General features: G+C 38.3%; 1 protein-coding gene across 5 annotated transcripts in view; it reads right to left on the bottom strand.

Annotated features, from left to right (window-relative positions):
* EPS8 (epidermal growth factor receptor pathway substrate 8) overlaps positions 1 to 16,753 on the bottom strand; it is a 143,132-nt gene that overhangs the window by 21,990 nt on the left and 104,389 nt on the right. For 4 of the 5 annotated variants that reach the window (XM_014937366.1, XM_014937364.1, XM_014937365.1 and 1 more), the window contains 8 exons: positions 14,900 to 15,036; positions 12,979 to 13,052; positions 11,866 to 11,992; positions 11,434 to 11,522; positions 7,781 to 7,855; positions 6,996 to 7,144; positions 4,485 to 4,668; positions 503 to 636 (listed from right to left, as the gene is read on the bottom strand). In XM_014937366.1, the coding sequence (XP_014792852.1) occupies positions 503 to 636; positions 4,485 to 4,668; positions 6,996 to 7,144; positions 7,781 to 7,855; positions 11,434 to 11,522; positions 11,866 to 11,992; positions 12,979 to 13,052; positions 14,900 to 15,036 (969 nt within the window). The remainder of the gene's footprint in view (positions 1 to 502; positions 637 to 4,484; positions 4,669 to 6,995; positions 7,145 to 7,780; positions 7,856 to 11,433; positions 11,523 to 11,865; positions 11,993 to 12,978; positions 13,053 to 14,899; positions 15,037 to 16,753) is intronic. The other variant, XM_014937368.1, reaches the window with a different exon arrangement.

The following is a 16,753-nucleotide window of genomic DNA, read 5'->3' as shown; positions in this document are numbered from 1 at the left end:
ATACTATTCTGAAAGGGGATATTTATGCATCAGCGAAGAAAACTAAAAGCAGGAGACTACGGAGCACTAAGTGAGCAGCTAAACAAATCAAATGATCATTCAAAACAAGGACAGATGAATCTCAGAGCAGACTTGTCATTCTCTGTAGTTCTGAAAAGAGCAAAGAATATTTTTAAAAACATGAAACAAAGCAGAAATAAAATTTAAACCCAAACAGGAGGATTCTGTGTTTTTCATTGGGTTGGAATTCTACCGCATCACCTTTGACAAACACATTGATTGAACAGCACACGTAAACAGGGTAGCTTCATAGAAATTATACTAAAGGAGTCTTAACGAGAAGCGAAAGCAGAATACCCGCTGCTACCAAGAATCACTTCCTCATAGAAATAACGATCTGCTCCAGACCCAGCCAGAGGTAATTACAGACACCGCCACCCCAAGAGCAATTAAGTGGGGACAGTTATCCACAGCACCACGCACGCCGCTGAGTCAGTGTTACCTATCTACATGTCGGCTAACAGTTTGCTTAAAGGCAGCAACAGCCGCCCCCTGGTCCAGCAGAGGCCCTCTTTTGTACACTGTGTTACTGAATGCATACCCGTCGGACGGAGGGTAGTCGGGAACACTGGGAGGCTGGAAGACAAAACAGAGACAAAAGCCACAAAAGTGGATTAGTGTCATCAGCCCCACCGCCGCCTTCTACTTAATCCGGCACCCCGAGGGTCCCTGTCAGCATTCGGGCATCCTCAGGTGCTCACGGTTCTGCTATGAAAAGTTAATAACTTCTGCATTGCAAATACATGAGCAGGGAGATCAAAAGGATAAGAATAAAAGAATTTCTATCCCAAGTCATCCCGCTGCATTAATATTGCAGTGGATACGCTTTAGAAAAACAGTTCTCTGGGGCAAGGTCCGTGTCATCTCTCAGATATCACTACAGCAACACAACTTATAAACAACGACTGCCTGGCTTTAGAATAAACTGCGCTGAAAAACCACTTTAAGCTTTTGTTCTCGATGTAGACTTGGAGCCAGAAAACTCCAGCTAGCTAACAGTAAGTCTGCATAAGAAATAAAACCTCCCACATAAAATTATCACTCAGTTGCAGGATCATAATATCAAGCAGCTCATTTACGTCACTCTGTCCCTGAACATGGCTATAGTCGAAGAAGAAATGCAAAAAGAAATATGATAGCTGGTATAATTCAGGATTTTAATTAAGGAAAATAATCACAATTTATCACAAGCACATATATAAGAATATTCAAATATTTGGGAAATTCTTTTTAAACAGCAGTCCTTTTAAAAAAACCACCTTAAGAACACCAATGATACCCTGCTCCTAAGTAAGAATTATTTTAACCAAATTCCTGAAAACAAAACCAAGGTAAGTAGTTCATTTCTGGAGATTATGATATTGAAATTGCTCATTCTAGATCTTTTCCCTATACCATCATCCAGTTGTAGCAAGTTAGAACAGCTGAGATTCACCAGAATTTCCAAATCTCTAAGCCTGGGCTTGATGTTTTGTTGGTTTTTTTTCTGTTTGTGTGGCTACAGAAAAGCCACTCACCTAATTTCTGCCTCCAAGTATCTGACCTGGCACCCAGAGATACTTGCCTATGGGGCTGAGGGTTTATGAAAAGATACTAAAACCACCCAACCTCCATATACACACATAGAATATTCTTTAACACTATATTATTAAGACCTCTCTGAAAAAAAAATCTTGAGTGTCCCCTACCTTATACCTTACATCAAAAGACACCCAGGAAGAAGGAACTCATTTGACTTCACACACAAATTATCTGCATGGCTTTAGCCTCACTGGACTCTCTACCATCAGTTCCCTCTTGTTTCATTTAAAGTCTTCATTGCTGACCTGATTCTACCTTGAACCCCCTCCCGGTGGGAGCTGTGTGCATGACTGCATCTTGAGATTCAGAAATGGAAAGGAAAAAAAGAGGGAACCTCCACTTTGCCAGATGCCAGAGCAGTCCCTGCCAGCCACAGGCACCCCCTTTCCACTCCCAGCCCAACACAGCTCTTGACATGCAGCCTCCATCCTTGGGAGAGCAATGTCACACCAAGACACGAGGCCAATTAGCAGCAAGAGACGAACACTTAAATTCCCATTTTTTCCAGCCCCCTTCGTTAAACAAGCTGTTAGGGCAGACTTAGGTGAGAGTATCTGGTATGGCCCACTCCAGGGCAGTCCTTTTGCTGCAGACAAATAGCATTTTGCACTTGGGCAGCTTTTTTCCAGCTGAGCACCTGCAGTGTTTCACAGCTATTAAGCAGCTCAGCAGTTTTCCCCCTAGGGAGGTGCTGAGGAGGCACTGGTGCAGGGAACCAAGGTACCAAGGTTAAACGACTTGCCCAAGACCACACGGGAATCAGCAACAGTCATGAAACCAAGGCCTGACATCCCAGGCACATAAACACCTTCAGTGAACTGGGATTATTATTTTTTTTTATTATTATTTTTGTCTTTTGATGATTAAGATGAAGAGGCTAAGCTGGCACAAACAGCCACCAATCTAGCCAACATCACTGACATCAAAAGGAATGAACTCCCTGACACACAAGCAACCAAAATCCCTCAATGTATTTCACCCTCCCTCTAAAAAAATTGTTTTAACTTATAATATGTATATGAATAACCAATTAAATTCTTAAAATCACCAGAACAGAAAAATTAATGTTGTTCTTTGTTTCAATACTATTTTGGGTTGGGGGGAGGGGGTATTGTTGGTTTTTTGTGGTTGTTTTTTTTTTTTTTTAATTTAGAAGAGCAGCAGAAACTGAGACAATATTTGATTAGTTTTTTTGGTTAGCTGACTAGGAAAGGGGGTGACAGCTACATTTCATATAATTTCATATAATTGTGCCCATTAACTTTACTAAGCGTTATTTTGCTCACAATGAATCACTGGCAATAACTTAGTTTTTGGTACATTTATTCTTACATATCTTGCTAGGCACAAAGCCAAACAGTGTTTTAAGTAATCAAATATGTACCATGTTATCTTCCTTTGCTTGGCAGACTTTTTACCCAATTTGTTTGCCTCTACAGCTGAGTAATTTTGGTGGGTTTTTTTTCTTTTTTTTTTTTGACTGATGGGGATTTTAATGAAAACAAAGTTTTATTATGACAAGCTTTCCATGGGCACTTTTGATTAACTTTTGGGGAAGGTTTGTTGTCTCCAGTAAGAGAATTGCTCTTTAAGAAAACACCACCTCATAACAGCCATTAATCCTTCCCTTGAATCTTCTTCCATATGTGGATTTTTTCACTAACAGATCAAAAGATATATCTATTATAAAATTAAGATTAAATCCAGTATCATTGTGTTAAGATGTACTCCGAATATAGTACTGGTGTAGATTGCTCAAGGAAGGTAGGAAAGACTATAGACTAAACCTGGAAAACTTAGGTGTACTTCCATACCACAGCTGCTAACAGGGGATCTTGGAGTAGCTAACACTTGGTTGAAACTAAAGCTAGATAGAAATAGAAATAATTTTTTAAATGAAAGCTTATGTCCTCCCAACAAAACAACAAAAAGCATTGAAAACTAAAACTTTTATATATTTTAAAAGGCAATTATTTTTTTTCTGAACTAAAAAGCAACAAAATCTATTATCATTCTTAAAATTTTCACAAAAACCAAAGCACAGATTCTGGCCAACTCTACTGAAAAAGAGTAGGAGATAGAATCTTTATAGTCAGCTCCTTTGTTTCTCAACAAAGTTAGTCAGAAAATGCACTCTGGTTTCTCTGAAGGCTTTAGATGGTGAAGCATGTTTTCATTCTTTCAATAGAATAACTTATTTTTTGCTTAATTAATCATACTTATTGAGAGAAAAGGATGGGAAAGTGTTTCTGTGCAATAATTCTTCTAATTGGCAGCTGTTTTTCAGAAGTACACCTAAATTACCTGACGTGCCATTACTCTCATAGCACCTCCAAATACAGTGCAATACAGTGAAAGTATCGAGAAATTAATTAAAGGGATACTAAATTCCACATTTGTGTGGAAGCAGCTTAAATCCAAAATTCCCTAAAAAGTGGTGTTTTTTGCTTTTTGTCTGTGCGTCAGTGCATGGATGCATGTTTGAGAACACTTTGGTTCAAATTCTACCTGAAGTACGTATGATCAAAATCAATGGGTTCTGAAAGCACAGCTCAAGATCCAAACTTAACCACAGGGGCTTGGATTGTCCTCCCAACTGAGGTGGGAAAGTGAACCAAGCTCAAGGAGAGCAGTAGGCAAAAGCCTTATATTTTTCCTAATCACATTCTTGGTGGCTGAGGCAGTATTTGGTTTCATAAAACTTTAAGCATAATGAGTTTACACTGATGTAGTAGACATCAGAGCATGGTTATTCCAACAATATCCCAGAGTATTTTCATTATGAAGGAAGCAGTTGGGGTTGCCATCAGCTAATTTACAAAACCTTGTCGCGGGTAACCTACCTCAGTGGATAGTCTTTTCATTTCTTGCTTCCGCTGTTGCTCTGCAACATTTGCCACGGACTCAGCCAAATGATTGAGTTCTTGCTCCTTTGGAGCTCCCATGAAGTTCAGCAAAGGAGGCTCCCAACCATTTCGGAAACGGGGGACATAAGGTGGAATAAAATGGTCTTTGGGCCAATCCGCTCTGTAGGAAAAATAAATTAGAGATCTATATCAAGGGCCATACAAACATTGGTTTAATAGGTTTCCTGAAAATGGAAATGCTTTAGAATGTTTTTAAGTATAGAGGAGAGGCTGGGATGACAGTACAGGCAGAATTGTGCTAGAACACAGAAAATCTGCAGAAACATCTATTGACCACAGCTATGCTCCCCGCTGTGCCCTGCAGAAAGAAACTGCTCTTGCAGATGGAACTCTGACAGTGGTAAAACACAACAAATTTCTGTCTTGTAGCAAAGGATGAGTAACAGAAGAATCAATCACAAACAAATCTAGGATTTGTTTTAACTGTTAGGTGGGGGAAAACGCTGTAATGCTCTATGTCTGTGTCTATACAAAGGACACAGCCTGCTTTATAACAAAGTCTGAATGCAGGTATGAAGCATGGAAGCCTAGGGAGCCGAGTTACACCTAAAAGAAGTTGTTAAACAACAGCACGTACCAAGAAAACCTCAACTCTACATGCTCCGGGACACAAGAATTGTCATCACATCTGCTGTCCAGATTGATCTTTTTAAAATACTGTATGACTTTTCAGAGGTCCATCAGCAGTCTTTATTGTAATACAAAATACCTAAATGTATGTTTTCATGCTCTGCCTTTGGGCTGTACATAACACACCATCCCACAATATAAATTACTGTGGCTTCACAGTGGAAGCAGAAACAGGAATGTACATTGTAGTCTTTTAACGGTCTTGTTGTTGGCACTGCTCAAAATTAAGGGGCAAATGCTGTCCCTTACACAATTTGCATGAGCAGTCAGTAATTACTAGCCCATTAGCAGGCTTGTAACCTTTGAGTTTCATCATTCAACTCTCCTGCTACAACACACCACACCACAGTGTACCTCTCTATACTGAGATCAAACAGACCATCATTTCTAAACTACATAGGTCAACCAGCTATGTTCTAAATGCTTCATTCTTCACTGCCCAACACGAGCTACTTCTCTTTCCATTAAACTTTTTACAGGATGGACTAAACAAATCATGATGGTAGTTCCCAAGAAAAGGAGCCCATTATTTTACCCAGTGATCCATTTTTCCTGCGTGGGGCTCCAATGCTATGAGGGAATATCCACTGCCAGTCCCACCACAAGCTGCTATGAAGGTAGCAGAGCTTGAAGCAGGTAAAAGCAAGTGGGTGTTGCTTTGCTGGCAATCACAAGGAGCTGCAACTCCTGTTTCCAGCTCATTTTGTAGTAGCAGGCTGAACAATAGGCCCAAAGGATGAATTAGGACATTTTTGGTCCTGTTGTAGAGTGAGCTTAAAGAAGGGAAAGACCTGTACCTCAACCTCCCTACTCTGAGGATGTTTATCACTCCACATTCTAGGGCTTTCCATGCAGCCTTTCTTACCAGAAAAACACTCAACTACTTTTTCATCAATCAATTAATTCATTAAAGAAATCCACGTTCATGTTTCAATTTGAAATCTAAGAGCAAGGATGAATAAACACAAAATAAATGATGCATTTCCAGCCCAAGTGATTGCATATACTCAATCATCATCAAAAGCACTTAACTACCACAGATTACAGAGTTAAAACACACTTTCCCAATTTGAACTTTTTTTTAGAACGTTCTATTTGCTTAAGTATTTTCAAACCATATACTTACCTCAAAAACAACAAATGCATAAAATAGTTAATTTTTAGCTAAGCGTAACCATAAAAGTGAATCCATTTAAGTGCAACATGTAGGGTATGGACATGTAATATGGTTCAGCCAATAAACATTGTTTAAAAATTATAAGAATTTTATTTATAGCATTATGATGCTTTTGAAGAAGAAGAAGAAGAAAAGACATTGTAAGTTTTTAGCTTTTGATAATTACTGAAAATTGAAAATAGAAATGTGTATCCTGTTAATCAATATTTCATCACTTTTTATTGCAGCTTCTTCAGATTGGTTTTTAATGAAGTCCAGATAGCTGGGTTGGAAAAATAACGGTGAAAAACAACTGGAAACATGCAAAGGACAGTTCAGAAAAAAATGACTGCAAGAGGTTACGTCAAGAGGTTCTTGATACCATGGACAAAACAAAAAATGCTGTCTGCATTTTCTCCCTCCTTGAGACCCCTAAAATAAAACCACTTTAATATCCCTCTGAGGCTGAAGAACTCCTTTCCAAAAACAAAGAACAGTTATTTTCAAAGAACAGTTCTGAAGAGTCTAGTGCCTAACAAATGAATATTGAGTTTATTGGGGAGTGGATAACCAGGTTAAGAGAGTGTCGATAAACTTGAGTTTAGAGATCATCTCTAAAACATGCAAAGACTTTTTCTCACCTGGCTTTGGTCCATGTGTCACCCAATGACATCCATAACTGTCCTTCCTCACTCGTGACAGTATATCGCAGGAAGTCTATAGTATCTTTTGTTAAGAGGGGGCTGAGAACTGTACCAGCAAGCTCTGGACCTCCTGTTGTCTGCACCACCTAAATCCAAGTATTAAAGTAACACAAAGAACATACACATTTTCAGTAAGGAAGTTATTGTGAATATAAGTTACCTACAGTGCTGCTAGGAAACATTTGTTACTCACAACAACACCCCCCACTCCCAAAAAGAGGAAAAAAAAGCTCCAAACACCAAACCTCTGAGAAGCTAACAACAATATGTCTTAATGTCCTACAGATTAACTAAACCATTTATTGCAGAACTGCTGTTCTGGTCACCAACCATTTTATATGTAGACCCACTTTTGACAATATTATTCTTATTCTACTGATCAAAACTACACATACCTCCATTGTATGGCTATGCTTTAGACTATCCTCCTGCATTACAGAAATTATTTCAATTTCTTACTGTTAATTAAAAATTATAAGGGCAAACTATAACACACAAAGCTAAAGATGATTTAAATAAATATATTAAATAGATAGGAATATATGCATAAAAAGATATAATTTTTTATTTTCGAAAGAGAAACTCATCCTGAGACACACACGTTTCTCCTTAGTTATTTTCCAGGGACACAACATTTCAATCTTGTTATCCTTGAAAAGGTCACAGAGTATATAAATACAAGAGTTCTGAAGGAAAACACTGAGAAAATAATAAAACCTTACCATATGTAGTGGGGTAAAGAGAAAATGAACCAGTTCAGCTGCGCTAGGATTCTGGATATGGAACTTCAACTTGGCCTGAAGGAATCAGAAAATGATACATTTTAAGAAATGGTTAACTTCTATGATAATAAATACTTCACACAAGAATGGCCAAATCCCTGGTCCAGCCACAGGTCCACCTAAGCCCAGTGTTTTCTCTGCAACACCTGCTACTGCAAAATGTTCATTCATTCAATTGCTTTTGAATCCATGTATATCTTTAGCATCTATTGTGCAAAAAAAGAAGTTCCACAACTGAATGATATGCTTTGTAAAGAAGCATCTCCTTTGGAAATTTTCTACCTCCTAGTTTCATTAGTATTCTGTAGTTTTTTACCAAATGAAAACTGAGCAATCCTTCTCTACTCACTTTTCCCAGTGATGCTCATAACCATTTACAAATTTATTACATTCTTAGTCTGCTTGGTCTTTTTCAAGCTAAAGCAATTCCTTGGAGCGTTCTTGTCCTCCCTGTACCTTCTTCAATTTTGCTACACTGGCAACAAAATAAGGCTAGGGAATGTAAGAGCATGTTAATGCTCTTTATTTGTTAATTTTCTTTTTTTTTTTTCTTTTCCTAATGGTTCTTAACATTTGCTTGGTTGATCACACTGAACCTGGATGACATTCTCACAGGAATCTGTATTACATCAACGCTTTGTTCTCATTTGTTTTACACATGAGATTCTTCCCCACCAGTCCATGCTCTATAATATCTATCAGTACTGAATTTCAGCTGTCACTCTATCTGCTATCATATTTGCACATCATATTTGTGAAATATCACAAATATCTGTGATATTTCCACATCAGTAGACTCTACACTCCCCGTTTGCTAGAAACTTGTAAGTTTGTTCCACAGCAAAGGCCTCTGCAGAGGCATGTGTGGGACTTCACTGCTGAATTTACAGCACTTTGTGAACCAGCATGTGAGTCCTGCAATTTGTTCTCAAAAATCAAACAAGAATCTAAGAAGCCACACGCAACCTCACAGTAGCTCAGTTGCTTTAAGAACTTCAGGGTGTGCAACCTGGCTGGGCATGTTTTGGAAATCCAAAGAAACAAAATCAAAGAACTGATGGATTTGTAGATGTTATATTGTTTTGCAAGATGCACGTTTGCTTCTTCCTCAATTTAATAGACCTGCCTACAAACCCATGTGTGGGTACCTCAGGGGTACCTGATTGTCATAGTCACTCAGATCCCTGGAATGACGTTAAAGATCATCTGCATTACCTTAACCACTTCTCTTCCTCTGGAGGAAAGGCAGTTTGAGAGAAATTACATGCCACACTGTGTGGTCTACTAACTTAGTTTTGGGATAGATGGATGAACAGTGCCCATTCATCTGCCTGTAACCTGTCGTTTTGTTTTGGTGTTCTTTAACTCATTACCAGTTCTTCTATTTGAAACCATTGCTCTCTTGTGCCTCCCCATAAAAAATGGTTTTCATGAGCTCCATTGTCAAGCTTTTCCAAGTAACTACATGCATTAAAAAAGTAAAAAATCATGTGCTTTCTCTGATACATCTTCTTGGAGGATTTCTTTTATTTACTGATCACCTGTTGGCCCTGCAGGCTCCAGAAATAAGAGGCATGCCAGAATGTGTTTTAAAAAGTTATAGTAGTTTTTATTGCATCTTGCCATCTGTTCCTCAAACTGCTCTGGGCTAGCCTCATTCTGCTCTTACATCTACCTTTCCAGAGTGTGTGTCCAAATGAAGAAAAGAGAAGGATGTAGTTTTACTTCTAATAACTTCCTATACATTGTTCCTCAGTCTTAACAACTTTCTTTCAGTCATCCTAAAGTTTTTTTGACAGATGGTAGGCATTTTCTAGGAGCTTCCAGCATAGTGTTTTAAAGCAGTTCCCATTCTACTGGCAAAGATTTTATTCTTTTAGCTATTCCTTTTATTTTTAAACATTCGGTTTAGATTCTTCATTTATACAGTTCTCCATGTCTGACATAAAACACCAGGAAGTGAAATTTCAGGCTTTTGTGGCTCTTGCAATGATGCTGAGGTAAAGCACTGTTACAGCACAGCTCTTCAAGAGCAACATTAGAAACCAGGTCCTAGATGCTGCTGAGCACCAAAACCAAGAACCGTTTCTTTTTCTGCACAGAAGATAAAGATTCAAAGATGCACACATTGCTCTTGGGTGAAAAACTGATTTAAATGCAGAATGTGGTAAGAAGAATGGAAAAATATGAACATTACAAGCACTATTACTGAGAAGGATCAGCACGTTCTAAAACATCCATCCTCACAAAAAACAGAAATCCTTTGAGGTCAGAATCACAGCATTCGATGTAGGGTTTGAAAAAAAACCCTATTCTTAACATTCCTAAACATCTCGTTACAGCCCTGCAATCAGAATTAATTCCCTAAGAGGAAGAAGAAGCTGATTTGACTCAGTGAATGCAAGAACAATTTTCCCAGTTGGCACAGCTTCCCCAACAATTGGAAGGGACAGTCAGTATCTGAAAGCAAGTGCTTTGAAGGTGTCCCACTCGCTGACTTCCCTTAATGGCACTTGCAGAAGAGGAGATGCCAGGAGAAGGCTTTTGAATGAACATCTCTGCTTGTTGAGAACCTATAAAATGACAGCAATTTGTTGGATGGACTGTTCTGAGGCCAGAAAGTCCTATGTAATGATAGCAACAAATACAGGGAGTCTAATGGGCATAGCTGAACAAAACTAAATTAAGGCCACAGCTGGTGATGCTGGCAAGCATACAACAGAACCGTGATCCCAACAGACATTCCTAGAAATTCTTTTATGACTTAAACTCAAATTTCCCGAGCAAAAGGCTTTAAAGAATCAGGAAAAGAGGAAACACAACAATTCTGAAAGAAATATGCTCATCTAGTCGCTGTGTAGAGGCCTTGAGGACCAGCATCCCAAAGCTCACTCAAAGACCAACCTAGGCCAGAGGTTGCCAGACCTGCTCTTGTCTCAGTTCAACCTTGGATGGAGAAGGAAAAGGTGAACGTCAAGTATCAACTGAATTATCTTCCTGTGTCAGCCAAGGACCAAGCAAGAGTATGTTTTCAGGTATATCATTCTTGAAGAGGTTACTAGTGGGTTTGCTCCTTCTGAAAGAGCAGTGGAGACCAAGACAATGCAGAACTAGGCTCACAATTCCCTGGATGGCATGACCACCACAGCTGGCAGCAGTAGGGCATTTAAGACCCACAAGGTTTCTCTACATGGACAAGGCACCAGAAAAGTTAGATAGAAGGCAGAAGGCTTAATTAATACGTTCCCAAAGACAAGACCATCTTTTGCAGCTCCCTCAAGGGAGTCAACAATAAAGCATCCGCACCCTCTGCAACAGCAAGAGCTTCCAAGAAGACTCAACTTAAAAATAACTACAGATCAAATCTGTCACGTTACTGATTCTTCCTTCTCCTCTTCATCTTTCCCCAGAATTTTAGTTCTTCACTTCATACTAGTGAAATAACACATAGGAAAACCAATGCAGTAAAACTGACACCCTAATTAATTTGTAGCAGCAGGGAAAAAAAGATCATGTTATACTTAACATCAACTATCCCAGGAAAAAACTGTTACTGCATGCTCATGCCACCATATCCACTAACAGTCACCTACCAGAAGATTGAAGCCATGCTTGAATTTTTGGAAGCAGTCAACAAATTCATCTGGAGGCGGTGGTTTTGCACGGAGAGTAAGAACTCCCTCTGGTGAATAAAATAAGATTTTTATATATCCATTTATATGGTATATAATTTCAATAAGTATTACAGGCATAGTAAACACATAAATACACAATAAATTTACCAATTTACAGAATTTTGTAAATATAGAGTCACAACTGTGAGCATATTCTGCAGTCATACCTCTAATTAGTCACTCCCCACAAATCATTTCCATAGGTTTCCCTCTAAGAATATATCATGTATACATAGGACTTCTTGTGCTCAAATTGAATGAAAATTGGTACATTCATGAAAAAAACCCACATTTTCTAGCTACTTCAACGATCCTTAGAGAAACTGAATTGTGTGCAGTAAGAACTCCTACCTCCAGGTCCTTTCTTTTTACTTTTTTTAGTTTTCTTCCTCTTTGAAAGTTCAGCAAATGCTTCAGCAGCTTTTTGAAGTTTGGTAACAAAATACTCAATGTCATCCAAAATATGGTTCAGAATTTGCTACAGGAGAAAAGAAAAGTAACAGTTTCTCTACAGAAGCCATAGCAGAAATACTCCAGAAATCAAAATGAATACACTCTCAGACACCAACAGCTTCTTCAGAACAAAGTCCATGCTAGAACATTGCTGTTCTTAATTTTACACACCTGTGAAGTATTTTAAATCTTAGATTTTAAAAAACTTAGGGCCAATGGAATTTTTTTTAAAATGTAAGCATCGAGATTATTAAATTCAGATTGCAATTACACAATTAATTCACAAATTATGTTTTCTCTTACAACACATGAAAAAAAATTAATTATTTGTGCAGAACAGCATTTTCCTAAACAGCATAATTTCATAATCTTCTTTAGTACAAAGTATCAAGCTGTTTGTTGATTGTCAGAATGTAGTTTTATAGAAATACTGTTTGAAGAATTGTGTTCAAAGAGCAAGTGGAGAAGAATAAGGACCCCCGGGGAAAACATGTATACACCAATTCAGCAGCCCCCAACGTGATTTCCTCAAGACCCTTGGATGTTGCCAAGTAGAAAAACAGAAAGTTAGAACTGACAAATGGGGTAATATTTGATATTGCATACAACATAAGACTTGCCCAATTTGATTGCTTATAGGCAATATCAAAAATGATCATATGTTCATTTTCCCGATACTGCACATATCTAAATCCTGCTAAATTAATGGAATTTCTCCTTACATAGTTTGCTGAATTTGGTCTACCACAAAAAATTAGTATTTATACTTCTAGTTCTTCACAGCAGAAAACTTTGCATCAACATTCAGTACTTCCCCCCCACACTCTTTTTTAAAGTAAAAAAATAAGAAAAAGAACAGCTGCCTACTCATTTTTAAGGTCTACCACACAAGCATAAGCTGCCTAGAAAGCTTTCCTCCAGAATTGAATTTCCCATGTGGAAAAAGCCTTCCCACGAAGCAGAGCTGCAAAATTTCACAGACATTAAGCAATATTGCAGTTTCTCACTTACAACATCTCTGTCAATCCTGGCTGCTATCATCTCTGCTGTTTCTTCATGATCATGGTATGGCCTCTGTTTTTCAACTACAGAAAAGGGAAGAAGAGAATAGACATCCATATACACAGAATTAGTAACGAACACTTCCTACACAGCTTATGTCTGAAACCATTCTGCTGTGAGGAAAAGATGTTCAATGTTTGTATCATTCAATTTGCAAGGACTCTACACCACCCGAAAAACTGGTTCCCTAATGCCCGATCCTGTCACGTCTCACACAAAAAGCTCAGGTGTACGCTTCCAAGTCAACTTTACTGCAATAGATAAATGAAGTTAACCACAGAAACATGGTTCCAAGGTCTAAATCAAAAAACTACAGTAGAAAATGGCAGATTATAAATATAACATAATGAGAAATCATCCCATTTTGCAAAATATGCTGAAAAGCTACTCCAGCAGAGGTAAGCAAGAAGGAAGACTGTAGCTGACTTCAAAAAAAAATTTGATGGAGAAGGTAATAAGCAAAAAGGGATGTAGGAATTTGGACAGAGAAACCAAGTCTGGCGATACAGAAATGGAGGGAGGTAATGATGTGATAAAACAGGTACTTCCAAATACCAATGGACAGAGTCAGTGACTTTTATTCTAAAACAACAGGGGTTAAAATTTTGACAAAGGAAAAGTTTTGCATTTTTAAGTCACACTAAACTCTGTACTGTTTTTGTTAACGGGTGTGGGATTTTAAGAAATACATTTTAGGAAAGATCCATGAGTGGAATAAAAGGAACTGCAGGAACTTGGATCTGCAAGAGGTTTGAGCAAGACAGATCACTTGACAAACTAATGAAACTTTTCTGAAGTTGACAAGTCATTAAACAGAAGAATAAACTAGCCTTTAGTCAAGACACATGTTAAATTGCAGAACAGTAGACAAGCACATCCTTAACATTACAGGTTTCTCTGAACGTTTTTAGTTGTTTCCCTTGCATAGTTGTGTACTTTATTGAGTGATACAGTTTAATAAACCAAAAATAATACAGAGTCTGTGCATAATGACTTCTAATTCCCAAATTCTAGTTATCTATTATAAAAAAAGGCAACAAAAATGAACCCAGACCAAAAAAGACCTCACCTTAACCAAAATTATTCCCTTAATACAGTCTGTTTTACAGAAGGAACTTTATTGTTTCTAAAGAATATTTTTTCCAAAGAAATCTGATCAAAATAAAAGTTTCCATTAGAGATTTGAAAAAAAAACTAAAAAAAGAAACAACAACAAAGATTCAAACCTATCAGCAATGATACAGTGTTCCCTGGTTAGTGCTTTAAAAAAAAAAAAGAAAACAAAACCCAAACTAGTTTAGCCACAAAGGCCATTATAAATATAAATATAAAATAAATAAATAAATAATGTTGGTCTCTAGCCCCCTTTTAATCCATGATTATATTTTTTAATTTTCAGAAATATCTGGCCTACACTCTCCCTATTACCAAAGAGATCATCATTAAATTACTAGAGTTATGACAGTACTGATTACTGTGAATGTTCACAAAAAAAGCCCAGGTTACAATCTGTAGCCCACACCCCCACCCAGCTAAACACCAGTGAAAATGCTCTGAACGGAAATTCAGAAAACGGGTAAGTGCAAGTAAATGACAAGTCAGATTATGACAGTCAAGTCTTATTCCCCAGATCAGGCAACGGTGGCTTGGGGCATTTCAGACTAGACCGGGAGAATAATTCTGTCTGCTCTCAGCAAGGACAGAGGAGTGACCTCGTACAACCATTTCCATATTGGGATTCAACTTCTGTAATCTTTATGAAAGTGTTCTTTCGAAATTATTTTGTTATTACCAGGGATCACAAAAATCCACAGCCCAGAACAACAGTTTGTTACCACCCTTGAGGTGCCGGGCTCCCAGAAATACTCACAGTCTCCCTGCTCAGCAGCCCACGCCGACCACGCTGCCACACGGCTTCTCACGTCCACCTGGGTGATGGTCCCTGGTGGCACAGGGGCAGGTGCCTGCGGCGGTGGAGGGATGGTGCTGTCAGCTTTGGATATCATCCTAGAGGAAGAGAAGAAATCCCAGAAGTGACACTTGAAGGAAAAACATTCTATTTTCTAGAGCTTAATAAGAGAAGACAAGGAGGCTTTCCAAGGGCCTCTTCTACTGTTGAACATACTACGGGCTTGCCAAATAAGGAGTACTCAAGACCATGATGTGTAAATATGTTAAACATAGCAGGAAACCCACTTCATGATTGGGTTAGCAAACTTTTGTCATCTGGCCACATTAGGAAATGCCCAAGGAGCACCACAGAGCATGACGTCTAGAGATCTGCCAGTTTACACAGGTAAATTCAGTGCCTTGGGTTTAGTAGGTGGCATTTTCCCACCACATGCAGTTTACTGGATGGATTTCCATTTTGTGTGAAATTTTTCATTAGAATTTACCTTTCAGCCATCACAAGTTGCGTATCTAGTTCCTAAACTTGAGAGGTTGTCAACCACCTGTTTCTTAAAACTACCAAGCAAACCAAATAAATTTACAGGTTGTTTTTCCTTTTTATCTCACTGGCCTGTTCATCCTGTCTTGATACAAATGCACCATCCCATCATAGACTGTATCAAAGTTCCCATCTGCAATTTTTTCCAGTTTTCCTATTCTTAATATAGTTTTAAATATCATAAGGGAACAGGTCTTTGAAGTCATTCTGCAACTTCATACCAACAGAAAAAAAAATAATCCCAGTTAACTCCTGTCACACACACATCCCGTGTCCCTTCCCCATGTCCTTACTTAAAAGCAAGGTCTTCACCTTAAATTCTTCACTTTATGTCATCTCATTCGTGGCATTCTACAACGCCACAAAATGTCAAGTGGTCTTTGGACACCAAACAAAAAATAATGTTTTCAGCACCATTTCCTTCCTCCAGTCTCCTGGGCACTCTTCTCTGCGTGTCCCCCACTTCTACTTGCAGCAACTTGACAATGTAATGTCAGGAAGGAGGGTCTCCCCTCGTGATATGACAGTGAGTAACCAGCACTACACTGTCATGCACTAGTGACCTCTTGGCATCACAGCCCTCACAGACTGATATCACAGATTATTTTTCCCGCTAGGTGTACTGACCTACATTCTCTTCCCAATTAAGTCTCATTAGTGTGTTTGAGTCCTCCTGGATTACATCTTTGTGCTTATACTTGTTTGTTACAGTGCCACAAACAGTAAAGTCTACTTCTTTAATTTTAAACACACGGGTAAAGTTATACACGCCTCAGGTTTTTTTTAACAATCGGTAGTATTGAGAGATACTATTAGGTTACCACCATAATCATTCAGTATCAAAAATATTTGTGCCTTTGTCATTATACTTCTGTTGGCTACCTCTAATTTCAGTATTCTCTGAACCCAACAGACTGCTTTCCCCATAATTTCTTACTGACAGAGAAGCTTTTGCTACCAGGGAAACAAGGAGTCTTCAACACCATTTAACAGGCAGGCAGAAAGATTATTCAATCTTCAGTTGCTGTTTCATTTAACATCCTTAGACCCCAAAACCTTTTTTCAAAATCTTACTTACTTGGAGTTATGGGGCATTTGTGTCTTTAATTTAAATTCTGAACTACTTGACCCAACTGCTATAAATTGAGACAACAGGAGATAATTATTAAAAAGCAAGGTCTCTGTGGTTTTGGAAGTATATTATCAACTAGCAACAAAAAGTAAAAACCAGCAGGCAAACTTTGAGAGCTTCTGAACACTATTTGGTGATCCTAT

Source organism: Calidris pugnax, unplaced genomic scaffold, assembly GCF_001431845.1.
Source record: "Calidris pugnax isolate Ruff unplaced genomic scaffold, ASM143184v1 scaffold1, whole genome shotgun sequence".
NCBI lineage: Eukaryota > Metazoa > Chordata > Aves > Charadriiformes > Scolopacidae > Calidris > Calidris pugnax.
The sequence above is the reverse complement of the archived record's forward strand: the minus strand, read 5'-3'. Positions and strand labels throughout refer to the sequence as shown.